We start from the raw sequence: 22,783 nt of genomic DNA, 5'->3' as shown, positions 1-22,783 counted from the left end.
TTAAAGACACGCTGGGGTTAAAATAGGGTGGAACTGCATTTAGTTTTAATTGAAGACGGTTCTGTTCCGCCTCCATCCGCCCACCTTGCCCGGCCACAGCAGCATCGGTCAGGCACTGAAGGCTGGACCCTAGAAACCCGGGTTATTTCATATCGCGGGGGGTATTGGCCAATCCTCCACCCACTTCCACCTAGCCTGCAGCACTGGCGGTATTGCCCAAACACATCCTTCTCACCCCTTCAGCATGTAGCCGCGGGCCGTAATGCCCGAACCTCATCCCATCCATCAATCATTCAGCCTGTAATGTCAAACAGTACCCTTTCACCCCCAGCATGCAGTCGCGGCAAGTAGTGCCCGAACACCCCCACCCTCGTAGCTTGCAGCCATGGCAGGAGGGATCCCCCTAGAACCCAGCCGCATGTTGCTCCACCCCAGCAGTTCCCATGGGGCTTTTTACAGCAGTTGGCCGGCTGGGTAATGTGCTGTTTCCTCTTGACTCCTGCAGGTAAGCGAGTGGGAGGGTGAGAAGGCTGCACAAAGGGAGTGGTGGGCATTATGTGTGTAGGGGGTGCTACTATTGTGGTGGGCATTATGTGTTAAGCTGGTAGCTTAACTGGCTTCTGACAAAATGGACCCTGGTGTGTGTACTGGTGTATTCATACTACAAGCTCCAATGGGACAGGGACTGAAGTGGCTGATTCCACATTTTCCATATGAGTACTGCTATATACATGAATAATTATATCAAGTCAGGTCATCCTCCAGCTTTACATCCTCCACTTTTATTGGGAAACATAGATTGCTAGTAACATCAAAGTTCTAAACATGGGGCCTGATTCAGATGTGGTCGCAAGGCGGCTGTTGGACACAAATTAGTTGAGGTTTTGTTACTGTACATGTGTATGAGCCTCAGTGTGCATGCACAGCAATTGAAGTGCTATAGCTGTCTCAATGAGCAATTAGTCGCAGAATGAGTGACAGGAAGACAGAGTTTATGGGTGGCAATGGGGAATTGCCGGGTAAACGCAGGCGTGTCATGGCCATTCAGATGGTGTTCTCTGGGCATACAGAAATTAGCAGTTGTGAGCTTAATTGCTACTGAAGAGCTCTCTGAGTCCCCAGAGAGAAGCTCACCCTGCGGTACTCAGACTCTGCGACATGTTCTGATTTGCAATGATGGTACAGCAATTATAGGCCATCAGATGGAAATGATGCGTCTGCAGTGGGCATCCCTTTGCTCAGGTTAGCTTCTACCCATATTAGCATATAATCACAATAGCGTGGGTCATAAGGTAGCAACAGCAGCAGCAAGGACAACAACATGCAGTATGAATCAGGCCCAAATAAATAAAATGGTTAAAATATATTAATGTAAAACCTGTAATACAGAAATCAATTAGATGCAGGCTCTATCTCACAGCTTCAGCTCGTGGGTAACTGTCCAGGGCTTTTCAGCTAGCCCCTTATGACTAAAGGAGCGTACACACTAGGCGATATAGGGGGTCATTTCGAGTTGATCGCTCGCTAGCAACTTTTTGCAGCGCTGCGATCAGGTTAATTCTCTGCAAAACTGCACATGCGTATGCACCGCATTGCGCAGGCGCGTCGTACAGGTACAAATTGCAAGGTGATTGACAGAAAGAGGGTGTTTGTGGGTGTCAACTGACCGTTTTCTGGGAGTGTTTGCAAAAACTCAGGCGTGTCCAAGCGTTTGCAGAGCGGGTGTCTGACGTCAATTCCGGGACCAAAAAGACTGAAGTGATTGCAGCGGCTAAGTAAGTCCAGAACTACTCAGAAACTGCAAAAAACTTTTTTGTGCCGTCGGCTGCAAAAGCGTTCACACACTTGCAAAGCTAAAATACACTCTCCCTTAGGCGCTGCAAAAAGTTGCTAGCGAGCGAACAACTCGGAATGACCCCCATAGTAAATGATATTGCACAGTTTTACCCTCCTGAGCGATATCGTTTACTATATTGCCTGGCGTGTATGCAGCTGATGACGGCCGATGCGCAGCCCTGCGGGTCGTTAACATCACTGTGCCATATCTCTAGTGTATGCCCACTTCAGGTAGCCCGGGCCAGGAGGGGGATACATTAGGTGATGTCACTTTAACTCCAAGGTAACACTTCCCTGTGTTGCCTTACCACATGGGTGATTAATTGAATAACCTACAAGTTGAAGTCACGTGGTAAAATCTGTGGGTAATTATATTGTGTCTTGTATAGGGTTTTTCTAGACATATGCATAGTCTATTTAGTAAATAGAGTCCTGCTGAATTAGCCTATATCATCCTATTTACAGGTTGAGTATCCCATATCCAAATATTCCGAAATACGGAATATTCCGAAATACAGAATTTTTTGAGTGAGAGTGAGATAGTGAAACCTTTGTTTTCTGATGGCTCAATGTACACAAACTTTGTTTAATACACAGTTATTAAAAATATTGTATTAAATGACCTTCAGGCTGTGTGTATAAGGTGTATATGAAACATAAATGAATTGTGTGAATGTATACACACTTTGTTTAATACACAAAGATATAAAAAATATTGGCTAAAATGACCTTCAGGCTGTGTGTATAAGGTGTATATGAAACATAAATGCATTCTGTGCTTAGGCTTGGGTCCCATCACCATGATATCTCATTATGGTATGCAATTATTCCAAAATACGGAAAAAAACGATATCCAAAATACTTCTGGTCCAAAGCGTTTTGGATAAGGGATACTCAACCTGTACCTCTAAATGTGTGACACCCTGATTTAAGGATACAGCACTCTTGGGTTCGATTCACACCACAGCCCTAAATGGGTGGAGTTTGTATAATCTCCCCATGCTTGTGTGGGTTTCCTTTCACAATTCAAAAATATACTGGTGGGTTAATTGGCTCCCGACTAAACAATTAACCCTAGTGTGCATACAGATGTGTCCTTTTACTTTGTTGCGGCATGCGTCTTTCGGGACAGCGGGAGCGCGCAGATGTTCGCACCCGCTATCCATCTGCTTTACATGGGAGAGCCGGGAGTTTGACTGAGGCCTGCATGCTGCAACAACATTGCAAGAGGACACGTGTGTGTGTGTGTGTGTGTGTGTGTGTGTGTGGGGGGGGGGGGGGGGGGGGGGGGGGGGGGAGGGGGATATATATTGTAAGCTGAATGACGATTCTCTGTAAAACGCTGCGGAATGTGAGTGCGCTGTATAAATAACTGTTGATAAATAATTCTGAGACAGTGGCTGGGACTCCATAATGTGAATAGTGTTATCGTGGCCCTGCCCACTTCACTAGACCGAGAGGAGATATTTGTATGAATTAGATAAAAGTAGACCATTCAATGCTTGGGATAAATGGCACACAAAGTCAAAATATCTTGTGTCATCTATTTTATATATACAAATAATGTTGTGGAGATTTTATTAATTATGAAAAATACTGCTAGCATTGGGTTATAAGATGTAGGACCATTTAGTAAAATGCCTTTGAAGTTTCCCTATTGCAGTACTGTGATTCCTTAACAATTTCTTGTCTTTTTATGCCCTCTCAGGTACATCCTGCGCCTGCCTGTCCCACGTCTCTCCGTCTTCGTGCACAAAATGACACTTATTTTAGAAAATTGTTTAGTTTTGACATCCCATTGCTTATGTGGGACAGTCATAGGACTGAAGACACCAGGAAAAAACTCAGCCAGAGACCGGTGCCATATGGCTGGAAGGATCTTCCCCTGGAAGGTAATCCAAGTTTCCGTATTTGCAGTGTACACAAATTGAAGTTCTAGAAAGGCCCTACACATTTACCGATACCACTGAAAGATATGAATGATCTCGTTCATTAATGAACGAGATATCTTTCATATCTTTCAGTGTGTGCTCTAACGATGAACGATGCGCGGCCCCACACTTGTTCATCGTTGGTGCCGGCTCATTTATACCTGCATGCCAATATGGACAATCTCGTCCATATTAGCATGCAGGGCTATGCGGCTGGGTGATGGGGGGAGTCGGCCGTATCGGCCGTCGGGCAGCTCGGCGGCCAGTCGGGTAATGTGTAGGGCCCATAAGTTTAACAGGTACTTCAGAAGCATAATGAGAATCAATGATGGAATACAAGCTCTCATCTGTGCCTGTTCAAAATATCAAAATGTCAGTTATATATATGTGTAATAAATATATATATATATATATATATATATATGCTCATAGAATAGTCGTATAGCCTGCCGCACACAGTATCGTCCATATTAGGAGTGCTGGGTACATAATATGTTACAATAGTACCAAGAAAAAGAAACCAGCACCTCCAAATCACTGCATAATAAAATCTTTATCAAAAGTAAGATCTTAAAAACACTAGAGGCAAGAAACATAGGATGAAGCACATGGGGTGTCAAAAAAACTGCATAATATCATATCACCATTTCAAAGTGGTAAGTAGTGCAAGCCTCCAGCAACAGACAGGTGGGTCTGTTGCTGGAGGCTTGCACTACTTACCACTTTGAAATGGTGATATGATATTATGCAGTTTTTTTGACACCCCATGTGCTTCATCCTATGTTTCTTGCCTCTGGTGTTTTTAAGATCTTACTTTTGATAAAGATTTTATTATGCAGTGATTTGGAGGTACTGGTTTCTTTTTCTTGGGACTATATATATGTATGTATATATATATATATATATAATCATGGTGGGGGGGAGCAGGGCCATCTTCACAGCAGTGTACGCCTCTACCCATCCTCCAGTGGCAGCTTTAATGTCCCGGGGCTGGTAGGGGATGTTCTATATTCCGCTCAGAATGTAGTATCTGGAGCAGTAATTTCTGATAATTACTCCTTTACTACACAGATGGTGGGAGATGGGGCAGGAGGGCGAACACTAAACTGTAGAAGAGGGCATTGGGCTGATGAAGGTGCGTCAGTACATGGCTTTCAGGGGGGTAGGGGGTGTTTAATACGCAAGGGAGGGGTGGATAGAGGAGTGGACTTAATATTCATAATTTTCCAGTGGGAGGGCAGGTTGCTTGATTGCAGATATCTCCAGTTCCTGGAAATATATTGGGATAAAAAACTAGAGAGTTCCACCTTTCAGGAGTTACTGGGGACTAGGGGATTAGAGTTCAGGAACCAGAGCAATTGACCGACAAAAATATAAAACTGCATCCCAGGTGTGTGGAGCTGAAGCAAGGGCCAGCTGCTGGAAGGCTGATACCTAGGCATAGTAGAGACAAGCTGCCAGTGTCCACTAAAAGGGGAGAGTCCCAACTTTTGAAGTATACCCTCAGAAAACTAAGTCAGACAGAAACTGAGATATCTGGCTGGGAAGAGCAATTAACAGGCTCAGATGGGGACCACTGCTTTGAAGTTGGATAGCTACAGTTCCCCAGGGATTTTTAAAAATCTGGTACCCTTGGAAAAAGGGGACCCTCAGCTATCATCCTAGGGCCCTTATACTCTTGGGGCCCTTGGGCAACTGCCCATTGAGCCTATATGAAAAGACGGCCCAGGGGAAGAGACTGTTGGCATCAAAGGGGCATGTAGAGAACTAGAGAACTGATGGCATAAACAAACTATGTGGGGAGGTCTGCAGGGCATGTAAGGAGCATGTGGAGAGGTAAATTATGTTGGGACCTCACATTGTTTTCATGATGGGACCCTGTGTCTCACATAACTGTGAACTTGGTGTAGTCACTGCCATGGGTTAACTTTTTAGCTATCTTAGGATGGAAAAGAAACATATAGTAAAGTTGTTTCTTACCTATTACAGAATACCAATTATGCAGTTTTGAAAAAAAAAGTAACATTAACTGTATAGACTAAAGGTGGGTACACACTGGAAGATAAATCTGCTGATCAATTGATGTGTGCATACACACTGCCCGATCTGTCTGGGACTGACGTCATGAACTGGGTGGGAGTGTACACACACCCACCCAGTTCAGCTGTCAATCACCGCCGGCCGCCGTAGCATGTGTACGGGCGGTTGGCCGACCGCTCGTACACACACAACGACGCGCCAATATATCTACCGATATATTGGCCGTCGGCTGTGCTGCGGGGCCGACGCGATACGTCTGTGGACGTTGAAGTTCACAGACGTATCGGCCATACACACTGGCCGACAGACCCGCGATATATCGTCCGTTCAAGAGAACGGACGACATATCGGCCAGTGTGTACGGGCCTTAAGTACCATATCATATCAATAATATACAGCTATTAACACACAAGACTTTATTGAGAAAAATCATGTAAAAACCCAGACCACAGTCCCTATGGCATAGTTTAGCTGTTGCTATGGGCAGAGTATACGTGATTATTTATGACTAACAATCCCATACCACTAACCACAAATTCATAGTGCCAGCCATCACAATGAGCTCACACGAACATGTACAAAGCTTTCCATAATGTGTGTCTCACTCTGAATTCTACAGAGGAGGGTACAAGAACCACTTAATGGAACAGCAGAATGAGACATTTCAGTCCTTCAGTATATCAAATCTCGGAAACAATGAGATTCCTTATTTTTAAAAGAGCAGCCGCTAGAGACAAACACAGGGTTTCTATGTCCTAAACTCTCTGTGATGGGGTCATCAGAAGCACAGTTGTGGGTGCTAGTATTAACCGTTTCATGGGTCAGGATATAGGAAAATATTGCACTAATACTATATTGTGTTGCTGGTTTATGCAATGTTGAAATGGTTAAGTAGTCAACAAGTAATGTTTTAGACAGATTAATGAAAACAAATGATCAGTTATAATATTGTAATAATAATTGTATTACTATCCATATCTACTCATGAGTTTAGAAGCATATTTATCAATTACTTACCAGCCCGTTAAAATGACGGAACAACATAACAGTAAAATCATTGGTCCGTTGGGTGACATCTAGTGGCTACCGGCGAGCAAAACACTTGAATTCCTCCCATAGAGGTGAGGAGCAGCATTAGCATTTTTTTTATATAGGATTATTTTCACACCCTTTTCACATTATTTTAGTATCACTTAAAGGGCTTTTGGAGGAAAATTCACCAAATTTTCCTTCGTTGCCCTCAAATTCACATATTTTTAGTATGCAGATCACATTTCCCATAACTGTAATGGCAAATGTGATTTGTTTCAGATTTACTAAAGCAAAATGATAAAATAATAACAGAGGGAGCTTCACGAAATTGATGCCATTTGATGGTGTTACAGAGGCTTCCCTCTGTTTCCCCTACTAAGTTTAAGAAAACGCTTGGACATCCAAGAGAGATAGCAGAGAGACTGCTGGAGATACGAGTGAGGAGAGAGGGTGAGAAGTCAGGGGAGGAAAGGAAGATTTGAGTGTCATCAGCGTAGAGATGATATTGGAAGTCAAAAGAATAAATGAGCTCACCTAAAGAGGATGTATAGCGTGAGAAAAGGAGAGGTCCAAGAACAGAACCTTGGGGGACACCTACTGTTAGGGGAAGAGGGGGAGAGGCGGAGACAAGAGAGAAGACAGAGAAGGAGTGGTCAGAGAGGTAGGAAGATAGCCAGGAGGGGGCAGTATAGCGGAGACCAATGGAGTGAAGGATTTGCAGGAGGAGAGGGTGGTCCACAGATAGGTCAAGGAGAATAAGCAGAGAGTAGTGGCCCTTGGATTTGGCAGCATGGAGGTGATTGCAGACTTTTGTGAAGGCAGTTTCAGGTGAGATGAGAGGAAGGAAACCAGACTGAAATGGTTCAAGCGGGGAGTGGTAGGAAAGAAAGGCAGTAAAGCGGCAATAGACGATATGCTCAAGGAGTTTGGAGGCAAAAGGGAGGAGAGAGTGTTAGGATCAAGGGTAGTTTTTTTTTGAGAAAAAGGGAGACAAGAGCATGCTTGAAGGCAGAGGACGGTGCCTGATGAGAGAGAGAGAGTCAAAAGGTGGGCAAGAAGGGGGCAGGCAGAAGGAGGGATGTAGCAGAGGTCAAGTGGGGAGGTGGTTGGGGGAGACAACGACCAGATGAGGGCTATTACTTCATCTCCACTTACAAAAGATATCAGAGTTGGTAAGATGGTTGGGGAGGGGTGGACAGGGAAAGGAGGGGGCCAGTAGTTGAGGGTCTGTTGGGATATGATGTCCTGATTTATGGAATGAACTTTGGATGTGAAGAAGGTGGCAAAGTCAAGGGCAAGGAGTGAAGAAGGGGGTCGAGGAGGGGGTGAGCAGAGGAGGGATTTGACAGTGGCAAAGAGATGTCATGGGTTTAAAGATTGGGAGGAGATTAGGTTCTTGAAGTATGGCTGTTTGGAGACAGAAAGGGCAGTACTGTAGAATGATAAAATAGATTTAAAATGGAGGAAGTCTGCTGTAGAATGTGATTTCCTCCACTGACTCTCGGCGGTACGTGAACATTTTTGCAGATATCTGGCGAATTTGGAATGCCAGGGTTGAAGTGTTGATCTTCGAAGGTGAATAGTGGTAGCTGGAACAGAGTCAAGTGCAGAAGTAATAATAATTAATAATAATAATAATTTTATTTATATAGCGCTCTTTCTCCAACAGGACTCAAGGCGCTTTACAGACATCAAAAACAATACACATGATACAAAGGATTTGAGTAATACAACAATAGACAAGCAACACAGACATAAAAGAATAACCTTAAGCACACAGAAAGCATAATGCAGGATTGGTGTAGGTATTTTGGGTAATAACTTCCAAGGGTTGTGTATTCCACCCTCACAGGTACCAAGTGCAGCAGCCATCTTGGGCGCTCCGGGTAGGATTACCCAGGGTGGAATAGTCTACCCCTAGAAGAGATGACACAAAATGGGGGTGATTTCAGAGTCCTACAGTTTAGAGTAGGGTTCCAACAAAACCACAAGGTCCATGTATTTTTCATCCCATCCACAAGTGTACCATATGGGGCAGCCATGTTGGGCGCACTTTGAAGGTTACACTGTGGGAGGTGAGCCATACAAGGCCAAGTTCATATATTGGAAAACGGATGCTTATGTAGCAGTATGATGTACCCTGCATGTAGGGCGCAATGGAAAGGTGTGCAATCAGTGGATGTAAACATTACAGGAAAACACATGGTGGGGTGGAAGCGAGCAATGAAGAGGGAAAAAAAAACACAATAGCAGGTAACTAGTGGCAGAAGTAGGAGTGGGATAACATTTTGATCAGATCTTAGTACGGGTGGGAAGGAGAATGTGGGGGGCATACTCAGACGCAATGGTGATGTCCCTGCTGATCCTGGTCCTCTTCCCCCACAGTTCCCTGTTCATCTTGATGGTTAGGCCCAGGGGCAGACTTGATGTTCTCAGCCAGAGAGGTGGTAAGCCTGGTCTTGGTGTTTTCATGTTTGAGGCGAGGAGAGGCCACATAAAGGTCCAGAGTATTTAGGTTGTAATGCAGTCGTTTGTTATCTTATTAGTTTGTTTGCCTTCTGTTTTCCTTCGGTTTAACACAGGTATAACACTGCTATTGATATTAGCTGCCACTTAATAACTAGCCACTTCATATACTAGTCACTGCAGCGTCCTAATAGGCCTGGCATCCTATGCTGTACTGGTTAAGTAAGTCTACAAACACAAGCTCCTTGTGATTACAACCCCCTCCCCCACACAGCAACCCTCCTCCAAACGGTGTTAATCACTACCAAATGTGAGATCACTAAACACAGTCAATTACAAAGTTTTTGCTGACTACAGATATTAATCCACTTAACAATTTACCAAATATATCCTTTAGCTACAAACAGTGGTCAGCCCTCTGCATTAGTTACCAAATATATCCTTTAGCTACAAACAGTGGTCAGCCCTCTGCATTAGTTACCAAATATATCCTTTAGCTACAAACAGTGGTCAGCCCTCTGCATTAGTTACCAAATATATCCTTTAGCTACAAACAGTGGTCAGCCCTCTGCATTAGTTACCAAATATATCCTTTAGCTACAAACAGTGGTCAGCCCTCTGCATTAGTTACCAAATATAGTAGGGGAGGCATTGTATAGGGAAAGTGGCTTGTTCAAGAAAGAGAGAATAAGAGAGAAAAATTAGTCAAGCAGGAAGGATAAGGAAACTATGTTGATGGCCTCAATGTTACGCTTAGCCTTAGGAGGTAGAGATGGAGTAGCAGAGAGGTATAAGTTAAGAGAGTAGGTGATGGTCAGAGAGGGGGGATGGGAAGTTGGAGAAGTCATCAATATCATAATGGTGAATGAAGACCACATCAAGTGAGTTCCCATTCACATGGGAGGGTGATGTGGTCCACTGGGAGAGACCAAGCGATGATGTGGTTAAGAAATTTAGTGTCAGGGTATTCTGTTGGGATATCAATTGGGATGGTGAAATCACCTAAGATAATGGAAGGAATGTCTGAAGAGAGGAAGCGAGTGAGCCAGGAAGGGATTGAGTAATTTGGTGGAAATGTCAGGGGGATAGTAAATAACAGCTACTCGAAGGTGAACAGGTTGGTGGAGATGTATAGCATGGACCTTGAATGTAAGGGATGGTTTTGTTGGTATCAGTCGGTAAGAGTAACCAGAGAATAGAAGGACCCCAACACACCACCACCACGTGGACCCACAGACCGGCTGAATGAGGTGTTAATGCGAGGCCCCAGTGGAAAGAGCAGTGGGAGAAGTGGTGTAAGAGGGGAAACCCTAGGTTTCAGCATCAGGATATTTAGGGAGTTCGAGATAAAAAAAGGTCATGGGGTTGACACAGATCTGGCATTCCAGAGGGCACAGAAGGAAGGGAGAGAGTTTGTCGGAGAGATGTGAATGAGATTATCAGGGTTGCTGTAGTGTTGAGGTGAGATTAATTTGGAGGGCAAGGATGCTGAGAGATTAGTGATGGTGCAGGTGCCTGAGATTGTAAGGAAAACTGCAGGAAGTAGGCAGGGAAGGAGTTCAGTGTGATGTGGATGGGGGTGTGGTGAAATGACAGGGATAGGAGGTAGGGAGCAGTGCTGAGTGGTGGGGTAGTAGGACCATTGTGGGGCAGAGGTGAATGAAAGTGAGGTAACAGGAGAGGAGGGGAAAGGAAACAGAGTGGTGGAGGGGAGATGGGAGGGGAGAGAGGAAAAGGTGTCGGAGACTAGGGTTGAAGGATAAAGGTGGGAACAGGGGGCAAGATACATGATGAGGTAGACACTGAGTGATGGTGGAAGTTGAAGAAAACCTGGACATAGTGTGGACAGGGCAGGTGCAAGGTCTCTCTGCACCCTAGGCAAAGCTTCAGCCTAGCGCCACCTATCCTGCAAAACCCCCAGCACTGCATCTGCATACGGGGTCTGGTGGGGATATTTAATTGTATGTGTATACATACATATTTACACACATACACATAGCCAGATTAAAGGGAAGGTGCAGGGAATACTGTACCCCGCCCCTCCACCCTGCCAGGGAGCCCCCCTGGCCAGAACACACTGACATCACTAGCTTTCCCTTTTGTGCAGCAACAGAACCAGACTGTCAGAATGTGAGCAGGACAATGGCCCTCATTCCGAGTTGTTCGCTCGCAAGCTGCTTTTAGCAGCTTTGCACACGCTAAGCCGCCGCCTACTGGGAGTGAATCTTAGCTTATCAAAATTGCGAGCGAAAGATTCGCAATATTACGAAAAGACTTCTCTGTGCAGTTTCTGAGTAGCTCGAGACTTACTCTGCCAGTGCGATCAGTTCAGTGCTTGTCGTTCCTGGTTTGACGTCACAAACACAGCCAGCGTTCGCCCAGACACTCCTCCGATTCTTCAGCCACTCCCGCGTTTTCCCCAGAAACTGTAGCGTTTTTTCAAACACTCCCATAAAACGTCCTGTTTCCGCCCAGAAATACCCACTTCCTGTCAATCACATTACGATCACCAGAACGAAGAAAAAACCTCGTAATGCCGTGAGTAAAATACCTAACTGCATAGCAAATTTACTTGGCGCAGTCGTACTGCGGACATTGCGACTAATTGCCACGTTGCGAAAAAAAAATAACGAGCGAACAACTCGGAATGACCACCAATATGCAGTGTAGGCAGAGACACAGGAGTATCAGATTTCATGATCTACCGATGGAGCTTGCTGACTAGAGGAGAGATAGGAGGGGAGAGAGAGCTGTAAGTGACCCAGGAATCTCATCTTCTCTTCCTTCCCTCTTGGCTGTCTGGGTCCTGTATAACCTGTTATCTAATGAGAGCATTTGGGTCTAGAGAGAGAGAGACAGAGAGACAGAGAGTACAGTAATCCTGAGTCCTGTCTAAGTGTGTAAGTAGCTGCTGATATTCTTGAATGTGACAAGGTAAATTATAGATTTTTTTTTGGTATGTGTATTTTAGGGTTGTTTAAGTTGTCTTTGCTCCACTACAAGAAAACTTTATAAAACATACCTCCCAACATGACCCTTTCCAGGAGGGACACAATGCTCTGCTTCCCTTTTAATGTATGATTGCAATCACCTGTGTTGAAATACCTTTCTTTTAAATTAAATAGTTCAACACTGGTGACGCCATATATCATACAGTAGCGGATCTTGCCATGGGCAAGCAGGACTTTTGCCCGGGGCGCCGCCTTCCGGAGGGCGCTGGCGCCATCCGGAGGGCGCCGCACCGTGGCAAGATCCGCCACTGCTGCCCGCTGTGTCCCCCGTCCGCCTCCGCTGCCCGCTGCCGTCCGCCTCCTGTGAAGGGAACTAGACGCTATGCGTCTAGTTTCCCTTCGTGGAGAGTAACTTTGCTGAGCGGTGCGCGATGACGTCATCGCGCACCGCACAGCAAAGGTCCTCTCCACGAAGGGAACTAGACGCATAGCGTCTAGTTTCCCTTCGTGGAGAGGACCTTTTGCTGTGCGGTGCGCGATGACGTCATCGCGCACCGCTCAGCATTCAAGCGGAGCTAGCAATGTACAGGGGGCGTAACTGACCACGCCCCCTGTATTAGGCCACACCCCTTTTCCTGCCCGGGTCGCAGAGCGCCCTTGAACCGGCCCTGATATCATATATTAAGAGGGAAATCCAGGTAGAAAGCATTTTGTCCTTCCTGGAATGAGTCATGTTGTAAGGTATGCACAACCTAATGTACACCCTTCCTTCTCCCTGGTCCCTCTGTCTTTAGTGCCCCGGGCCCCCCACGGCTTAACCCGACCCTGCACATACATATATTGCTACTTATTATGTTCCATCGACCCCATCATTACTGAACCCTCCACCTCCATACAGATGGAGCCACGATCATCTTGGCTTCTCTGCTGTGCCTAGGCACACCATGTATTAGCATAAATCCTTCATCTATTTTCTCTGACGTCCTAGTGGATGCTGGGACTCCGTCAGGACCATGGGGAATAGCGGCTCCGCAGGAGACAGGGCACAAAATTTAAAAGTTTGACCACTAGGTGGTGTGTACTGGCTCCTCCCCCTATGACCCTCCTCCAAGCCCCAGTTAGGTTTTTGTGCCCGTCCGAGCAGGGTGCAATCTAGGTGGCTCTCCTAAAGAGCTGCTTAGAAAAAGTTTGTTAGGTTTTTTATTTTCAGTGAGTCCTGCTGGCAACAGGCTCACTGCAACGAGGGACTTAGGGGAGAAGAAGTGAACTCACCTGCGTGCAGGATGGATTTGCTTCTTAGGCTACTGGACACTAGCTCCAGAGGGACGATCACAGGTACAGCCTGGATGGGTCACCGGAGCCGCGCCGCCGACCCCCTTGCAGATGCCGAATAGAGAAGAGGTCCAGAAACCGGCGGCAGAAGACGTCTCAGTCTTCATGAGGTAGCGCACAGCACTGCAGCTGTGCGCCATTGCTCTCCGCACACTTCACACCAGCGGTCACTGAGGGTGCAGGGCGCTGGGGGGGGGCGCCCTGGGCAGCAATGTAATACAGGTTGAGTATCCCTTATCCAAAATGCTTGGGACCAGAGGTATTTTGGATATCGGATTTTTCCGTAGTTTGGAATAATTGCATACCATAATGAGATATCATGGTGATGGGACCTAAATCTAAGCACAGAATGCATTTATGTTTCATATACACCTTATACACACAGCCTGAAGGTCATTTTAGCCAATATTTTTTATAACTTTGTGCATTAAACAAAGTGTGTCTACATTCACACAATTTATTTATGTTTCATATACACCTTATACACACAGCCTGGGGGTCATTTAATACAATATTTTTAATAACTTTGTGTATTAAACAAAGTTTGTGTACATTGAGCCATCAAAAAACAAAGATTTCACTATCTCACTCTTTCTCAAAAAAGTCCGTATTTCGGAATATTCCGTATTTCGGAATATTTGGATATGGGATACTCAACCTGTATACCTATTCTGGCTAAAATATATCACATATAGCCCCTGGGGCTATATGGATGTATTTAACCCCTGCCAGGTTCCAAAAAAAACGGGAGAAGAAGCCCGCCGAAAAGGGGGCGGGGCCTATTCTCCTCAGCACACAGCGCCATTTTCCTGCCCAGCTCCGCTGCGAGGAAGGCTCCCAGGACTCTCCCCTGCACTGCACTACAGAAACAGGGTAAAAACAGAGAGGGGGGGCACTTATTGGCGATATTTATAATATTTGAGCTGCTATAAAGGGAACACACTTATTAAGGTTGTCCCTATATATATTTATAGCGCTTGGGTGTGTGCTGGCAAACTCTCCCTCTGTCTCCCCAAAGGGCTAGTGGGGTCCTGTCTTCTATCAGAGCATTCCCTGTGTGTCTGCTGTGTGTCGGTACGTGTGTCGACATGTATGAGGACGATGTTGGCGTGGAGGCGGAGCAATTGCCTGTAATGGTGATGTCACCCCCTAGGGAGTCGACACCAGAATGGATGGCTTTGTTTATGGAATTACGGGATAGTGTCAGCACGCTACAAAAGTCGGTTGACGACATGAGACAGCCGGCAAACCAGTTAGTACCTGTCCAGGCGTCTCAGACACCGTCAGGGGCTGTAAAACGCCCTTTACCTCAGTCGGTCGACACAGACCCAGACACTGACACTGAATCCAGTGTCGACGGTGAAGAAACAAGCGTATTTTCCAGTAGGGCCACACGTTATATGATCACGGCAATGAAGGAGGCTTTGCATATCTCTGATACTGCAAGTACCACAAAAAGGGGTATTATGTGGGGTGTGAAAAAACTACCGATAGTTTTTCCTGAATCAGAGGAACTGAATGAAGTGTGTGATGAAGCGTGGGTTACCCCAGATAGAAAACTGCTAATTTCAAAGAAGTTATTGGCATTATACCCTTTCCCGCCAGAGGTTAGGGCGCGCTGGGAAACACCTCCTAGGGTGGATAAGGCGCTCACACGCTTACCAAAGCAAGTGGCGTTACCGTCTCCTGATACGGCCGCCCTCAAGGATCCAGCTGATAGGAGGCTGGAGAATACATTAAAAAGTATATACACACATACGGGTGTTATACTGAGACCAGCAATCGCCTCAGCCTGGATGTGCAGTGCTGGCGTGGCTTGGTCGGAGTCACTGTCTGAAAATATTGATATCCTGGATAGGGACAGTATTTTACTGACTATAGAGCAGTTAAAGGATGCATTTCTTTATATGCGAGATGCACAGAGAGATATTTGCACTCTGGCATCAAGAGTAAGTGCGATGTCCATATCTGCCAGAAGAAGTTTATGGACGCGCCAGTGGTCAGGTGATGCGGATTCCAAACGACATATGGAAGTATTGCCGTATAAGGGGGAGGAATTATTTGGGGTCGGTCTATCGGATCTGGTGGCCACGGCAACGGCCGGAAAATCCACCTTTTTACCCCAGCTCACCTCCCAGCAGAAAAAGCCGCAGGCTTTTCAGCCGCAGTCCTTTCGTTCCTATAAGAACAAACGAGCAAAAGGACATTCCTATTTGCCCCGAGGCAAAGGAAAGGGTAAGAGACTGCAACAAGCAGCTCCTTCCCAGGAGCAGAAGCCCTCCCCGGCTTCTACAAAGGCGTCAGCATGACGCTGGGACCTTACAAGCAGACTCAGGGGCGGTGGGGGGTCGCCTCAAACATTTCAGCGCACAGTGGGCTCACTCGCAGGTGGACCCCTGGATCCTGCAGGTAGTATCTCAGGGTTACAGGTTGGAATTCGAGAAGTCCCCTCCTCACCGTTTTCTAAAGTCTGCTTTGCCAACGTCTCCCTCCGACAGGGCGACGGTATTGGAGGCCATTCACAAGCTGTATTCTCAGCAGGTGATAGTCAAGGTACCCCTCCTACAACAGGGACAGGGGTATTACTCCACGCTATTTGTGGTACCGAAGCCGGACGGCTCGGTAAGACCGATTCTAAATCTAAAATCTCTGAACCTGTACATACAAAAATTCAAGTTCAAGATGGAGTCACTCAGAGCAGTGATAGCGAATCTGGAAGAAGGGGATTTTATGGTGTCCTTGGACATCAAGGATGCTTACCTTCATGTTCCAATTTGTCCTTCACACCAAGGGTACCTCAGGTTCGTGGTCCAAAACTGTCATTATCTGTTTCAGACGCTGCCGTTTGGATTGTCCACGGCACCCCGGGTCTTTACCAAGGTAATGGCCGAAATGATGATCCTACTTCGAAGAGAAGGCGTCTTAATTATCCCTTACTTGGACGATCTCCTGATAAGGGCAAGATCCAGAGAACAGCTGGAGGTCGGAGTAGCACTAACCCAAGTAGTGCTCCAACAACACGGGTGGATTCTGAATTTTCCAAAATCCCAACTGATCCCGACGACACGTCTGTTGTTCCTAGGGATGATTCTGGACACTGTTCAGAAAAAGGTATTTCTTCCGAAGAAAAAGCCAAGGAGTTATCTGACCTGGTCAGGAACCTCCTAAAACCAGGAAAAGTATCTGTGCATCAATGCACAAGAGTCCTGGGAAAAATGGTAGCTTCTTACGAAGCGATTCCATTCGGCAGATTCCATGCACGAACTTTTCAGTGGGATCTGCTGGACAAATGGTCCGGATCGCATCTGCAGATGCATCAGCGGATAAAATTGTCCACAAGGACAAGAGTGTCTCTGCTATGGTGGTTGCAGAGTGCTCATCTGTTAGAGGGCCGCAGATTCGGCATACAGAACTGGGTCCTAGTGACCACGGATGCCAGCCTGAGAGGCTGGGGAGCGGTCACACAGGGAAGAAACTTCCAGGGCGTGTGGTCAAGCCTGGAGACGTCTCTTCACATAAATATACTGGAGCTAAGAGCAATCTACAATGCTCTAAGCCTGGCAAAACCTCTGCTTCAGGGTCAGCCGGTGTTGATTCAGTCGGACAACATCACGGCAGTCGCCCACGTAAACAGACAGGGCGGCACAAGAAGCAGGAGGGCAATGGCAGAAGCTGCAAGGATTCTCCGCTGGGCAGAAAATCATGTGTTAGCACTGTCAGCTGTGTTCATCCCGGGAGTGGACAACTGGGAAGCAGACTTCCTCAGCAGACACGATCTGCACCCGGGAGAGTGGGGACTTCATCCAGAAGTCTTCCACATGATTGTGGTCCATTGGGAAAGACCAATGGTGGACATGATGGCGTCCCGCCTCAACAAAAAACTGGACAGGTATTGCGCCAGGTCAAGAGACCCTCAGGCAATAGCTGTAGACGCTCTGGTAACACCATGGGTGTACCAGTCAGTGTATGTGTTTCCTCCTCTGCCTCTCATACCAAAAGTACTGAGAATTATACGGCAAAGGGGAGTAAGAACGATACTCGTGGCTCCGGATTGGCCAAGAAGAACTTGGTACCCGGAACTTCAGGAGATGCTCACGGAAGATCCGTGGCCTCTACCTCTAAGACGGGACCTGCTTCAGCAGGGACCGTGTCTATTCCAAGACTTACCGCGGCTGCGTTTGACGGCATGGCGGTTGAACGCCGAATCCTAAGGGAAAAAGGCATTCCGGAAGAGGTCATCCCTACCCTGGTAAAAGCCAGGAAGGAGGTGACTGCACAACATTATCACCGCATTTGGAGAAAATATGTTGCGTGGTGTGAGGCCAGGAAGGCCCCGACGGAGGAATTTCAACTGGGTCGATTCCTACATTTCCTGCAAACAGGATTGTCTATGGGCCTCAAATTAGGGTCCATTAAGGTTCAAATTTCGGCCCTGTCGATTTTCTTCCAGAAAGAATTGGCTTCAGTTCCTGAAGTCCAGACTTTTGTAAAAGGAGTACTACATATACAGCCCCCGGTTGTGCCCCCAGTGGCACCGTGGGATCTTAATGTAGTTTTTGATTTTCTCAAATCCCATTGGTTTGAGCCACTCAAATCGGTGGATTTGAAATATCTTACATGGAAAGTAACCATGCTACTGGCCCTGGCTTCAGCCAGGAGAGTGTCAGAATTGGCGGCTTTATCGTATAAAAGCCCATATCTGATTTTCCATTCGGACAGGGCAGAACTGCGGACGCGTCCTCACTTTCTGCCTAAGGTGGTTTCAGCGTTTCACCTGAACCAGCCTATTGTGGTGCCTGCGGCTACTAGCGATTTGGAGGATTCCAAGTTGCTGGACGTTGTCAGAGCATTGAAAATATATATTTCAAGGACGGCTGGAGTCAGAAAATCTGACTCGCTGTTTATACTGTATGCACCCAACAAGCTGGGTGCTCCTGCTTCTAAGCAGACGATTGCTCGTTGGATTTGTAGCACAATTCAACTTGCACATTCTGTGGCAGGCCTGCCACAGCCTAAATCTGTCAAGGCCCATTCCACAAGGAAGGTGGGCTCATCTTGGGCGGCTGCCCGAGGGGTCTCGGCATTACAACTCTGCCGAGCAGCTACGTGGTCAGGGGAGAACACGTTTGTAAAATTCTACAAATTTGATACCCTGACTAAGGAGGACCTGGAGTTCTCTCATTCGGTGCTGCAGAGTCATCCGCACTCTCCCGCCCGTTTGGGAGCTTTGGTATAATCCCCATGGTCCTGACGGAGTCCCAGCATCCACTAGGACGTCAGAGAAAATAAGATTTTACTTACCGATAAATCTATTTCTCGTAGTCCGTAGTGGATGCTGGGCGCCCATCCCAAGTGCGGATTGTCTGCAATACTTGTACATAGTTATTGTTACAAAAAAATCGGGTTGTTATTGTTGTGAGCCGTCTGTTCAGAGGCTCCTACGTTTGTCATACTGTTAACTGGGTTCAGATCACAAGTTGTACGGTGTGATTGGTGTGGCTGGTATGAGTCTTACCCGGGATTCAAAATCCTTCCTTATTATGTACGCTCGTCCGGGCACAGTATCTTAACTGAGGCTTGGAGGAGGGTCATAGGGGGAGGAGCCAGTACACACCACCTAGTGGTCAAACTTTTAAATTTTGTGCCCTGTCTCCTGCGGAGCCGCTATTCCCCATGGTCCTGACGGAGTCCCAGCATCCACTACGGACTACGAGAAATAGATTTATCGGTAAGTAAAATCTTATTATTCTCAGCTGCAATACAATACAGAGGGGGATATCCAATTAGCCTCGGTAATTTACCAGGGCTAATTTTCCCGCCGGGCCCTATCCTATTACCTCCGATAAGCCAGCACAAGCAGTGGCTTATCGGGGGTTACCTGAAGCTGCACCGGGTGCCGGCTCCTGGCAGCGCCCGGTGCAGCGCGGCTCCCCAGGTCACATGGCCGTTCCCTCATCATGTGACCGCTGCCAGGGGCGGAGGAGAGGGGGTATGCGGTCAAGGCGCTGCCCCGGCTTCTCTGCCGGGGGTCACCGCGCCAAGGACAGCTTCCGGATGCCTGAAGTCCCAGTCTGCTGCTGCGGGCATGGGACGCTGCAGGTTGTTCCGCTCATCGAGGCAGGCGAAACCAAATCCCCAGAAACAGCACCTTTTCCGTGTGAAAATGGAGCTGTTTTTACCAAAAACACACAGGTTTCACTGAACCAGTGTGTTTTCGGGAAAAAGGGCATTTTTTTACAGGCAATCAATCTGGATAGCCTATAAAAAAAAAACATTGGGAAAAATCGCAAAAAACACACATTTTTCACACCCGATGTTTTACCAGGCCTAATAAGCTATCCCCCAGAGAGAACAATACAGCAGGGGATTAAGTCATTACCCCAGGGGATTAACTCCGACTGCCCTGGCTCAGTTAATCCTATTAAAGGCCAAGATAAAGATGGCTCCGTCTGTATGTACTGTATTGTGCCTCAGTGCCTATTATGCTGTTTACAAGTGCAAACCACCCATTAGGCTGTAAGATCTGTACTGTCTGTGGTCCCGCAGAAACCCCCATTGGTTTATTTACCTAAAAGTTGTTTCCTTGTTTTCCCTCAAAATTGGTATAGTTCCTCTTACCTTCAGCAGCAGCATTACAGCAATGCTGCTGAGTGCAGACATGTAGTCAGGTGCTGCTTGCTGCTGGAGAGCTGGGATCTAGGGGCCTAGAGGAGGTGCATCAGTGCTATGAGGAGCGGCCGTGGGGGTACCCTCAGGAGCCATAGTTACATCCCCCTCCTATGTGCCCTCACATAACTTGATGTTACACGTGTAGGCAAAGAGGAAGCGCTGAGACACTATGTGGTACAGCCTGATAGCAGTGGCTGCACCTGATTAGACCAGCCACAGCAGCCAGTGCGCTGTAAATGGAGGAGGCCGCATACACAGACATCATTCATTTTTTTGCTAGATTAATTCAGTGACACCCTCAATGGGGCCAGTGCCCCTAGGCAGCTGCCTAAAGCTGCCTAATGGTAGAGCCGGCCATTAGTGTGTAGTAGGTAAATAGGTGGAGGGAAACTGGAACTAGAGGGGTCATTCCGACCCGATCGTATGCTGCAGTTGTTCGCAGCGCAGTGATCAGGTCGGAACTGATTGACAGGCAGAGGTGGTCGCTAGGCAGGGGGGGGGCAGCACGGTGGCGTTTGGCCGCCGTTTTTGGCTGCGGTCTGGCCAATGCAGGCATGGCCGGACCATGCGGGGGGTAGGCCGCAACAGCTGTGTGACGTCACACGCAGCCGCTGCGACCCGGGGCAGCGACGAGTGACTCCCGGCCAGCCGAAGGCGCTGCGCTGGCCGGGAGTTACTCTTCAAGTACAAAAGCATCACCGCTGTGCGATGCTTTTGTACTTGTGCATGGGGGGGGGCGGACTGACATGCGGGGCGGACTAGCCCTGTGCTGGGCGTCCCTCCTGCATGTCTGGGAAGATGATTCTAGCTGTGCTAAATAGTGTTCCTTCTAGAATTAATATGGGGCAGGGCGCCAGACTCTGGGGGCATCCCATGTAAATTAGGGAGTGTGGCCACGCTAATGTCATTTCTCTTACGTCCTAGAGGATGCTGGGGACTCCAAAAGGACCATGGGGGTATAGACGGGATCCGCAGGAGCTTGGGCACACTGAAAAGACTTAAACTGGGTGTGAACTGGCTCCTCCCTCTATGCCCCTCCTCCAGACCTCAGTTAGACTTTGTGCCCAGGACTGACTGGACACTCACTAGGGGAGCTCTCCTGAGTTTCTCTGGAAAAGACTTTTGTTAGGTTTTTTATTTTCAGGGAGTCCTGCTGGCTACAGGCTCCCTGCAGCGTGGGAGTGAGGGGAGAGAAGCAGGACCTACTTCTTCTTAGTTTAAGGGCTCTGCTTCTCGGCTACTGGACACCATTAGCTCCAGAGAATTCGATCACTTGGTGCGCCTAGCTGCTTGTTCCCGGAGCCACGCCGTCACCCCCCTCACAGAAGCCAGAAGAACGAAGCCGGGTGAGTATTAGAAGAACAGAATACTTCAGGGCGGCAGAAGACTTCAGTAACCAGGTACAGCGCAGCGGTAATGTTGCGCTCCATGCTCCCACACACACTTTCTCCATCGGCACTCACAAGGTGCAGGGCGCTGGGGGGGCACCCTGGGCAGCATGTTACTGATGTCTGTAGGACCGGCAGATGCTTTTTCGGTGCCTCGGCACCATTTTCGGGGCCCCCGCCGGCATTTTCAATATTTTAAACTTGGCGGGCTGAAGCGCCCCGGGAGGGGGCAGAGCTTAGCCGCGCGGCTCACAGGCGCCATTTCTCCTCACACGCGGCATGTAGGAGATGCTGGTCCGGGACCTCCACAAGCTCCACTAAAGTAACAGGGAGCTTATCGGGGGGGGGGGCACAGTTGGTGGTGCAGATTTATTGTTATTGAGGCAGCGCTGGAACATATATTCGTTGGGGGGATATATGGGTGCTGGGGTGTGAGCTGGCATACTCCCTCTGTGTTTTCTCTATCCAGGCTTCCTTGTGGGCCTGTCCCCTGGCTGAGACATTGTGTGTGTGTGTCGGTGGGTCGATACTCCGTGTCGACATGTCTGAGGCTGAATGTTATTCACCGGAGGAGGTTATTGGGGGGTAGATGCGGGTCTGGAATTGGCTCTGTCGGCGCAGCCGACACCTGATTTACTTGCATTGTTGAATACAATTAATTCTAATGTGGCTTCTTTGTCAAAGAGGTTAGATAAATCTGAGTCACAGACACTGGTGTGGAAAAAATCCATGGAGGATGCTTTGTCGCAGGTACAGACCCCTTCGGGGTCAATAAAGCGGCCGTTTACTCAAGTGGTAGATACTGATACCGACACGGATTCTGAGTCCGATGTCGACTTTACATCCAAGATTAGTTAAGAGTATTCAGTACATGATTGTGGCTATAAAGGATGTGTTACGCATTTCTGAGGAACCTGCCGTACAGGAAACAAGGATTTGCTTGTTTAAAGAGAAAAAACCTGAGGTGCAGTTTCCCCCCTCTCATGAGATGAATACTCTTTGTGAAAAGGCTTGGGAGTCGCCGGACAAGAGGTGGCAGATTCCCAAGAGGATTTACATGGCGTATCCTTTCTCCTCTATTGATAGGGGAAAATGGGAGGCGTCTCCAAATGTTGATAAAGCTTTATCTCGTTTGTCT

General features: G+C 47.5%; 1 protein-coding gene across 5 annotated transcripts in view; it reads left to right on the top strand.

Annotated features, from left to right (window-relative positions):
• ST6GALNAC2 (ST6 N-acetylgalactosaminide alpha-2,6-sialyltransferase 2) overlaps positions 1-22,783 on the top strand; it is a 199,569-nt gene that overhangs the window by 106,682 nt on the left and 70,104 nt on the right. For all 5 annotated transcript variants that reach the window (XM_063960421.1, XM_063960422.1, XM_063960419.1 and 2 more), the window contains one exon: positions 3,545-3,728. In XM_063960421.1, the coding sequence (XP_063816491.1) occupies positions 3,545-3,728 (184 nt within the window). The remainder of the gene's footprint in view (positions 1-3,544; positions 3,729-22,783) is intronic.

This window comes from Pseudophryne corroboree, chromosome 3 (assembly GCF_028390025.1).
Source record: "Pseudophryne corroboree isolate aPseCor3 chromosome 3, aPseCor3.hap2, whole genome shotgun sequence".
NCBI lineage: Eukaryota > Metazoa > Chordata > Amphibia > Anura > Myobatrachidae > Pseudophryne > Pseudophryne corroboree.
Note: the sequence above shows the minus strand (reverse complement) of the source record. Positions and strands in the feature narration are given on the sequence as shown.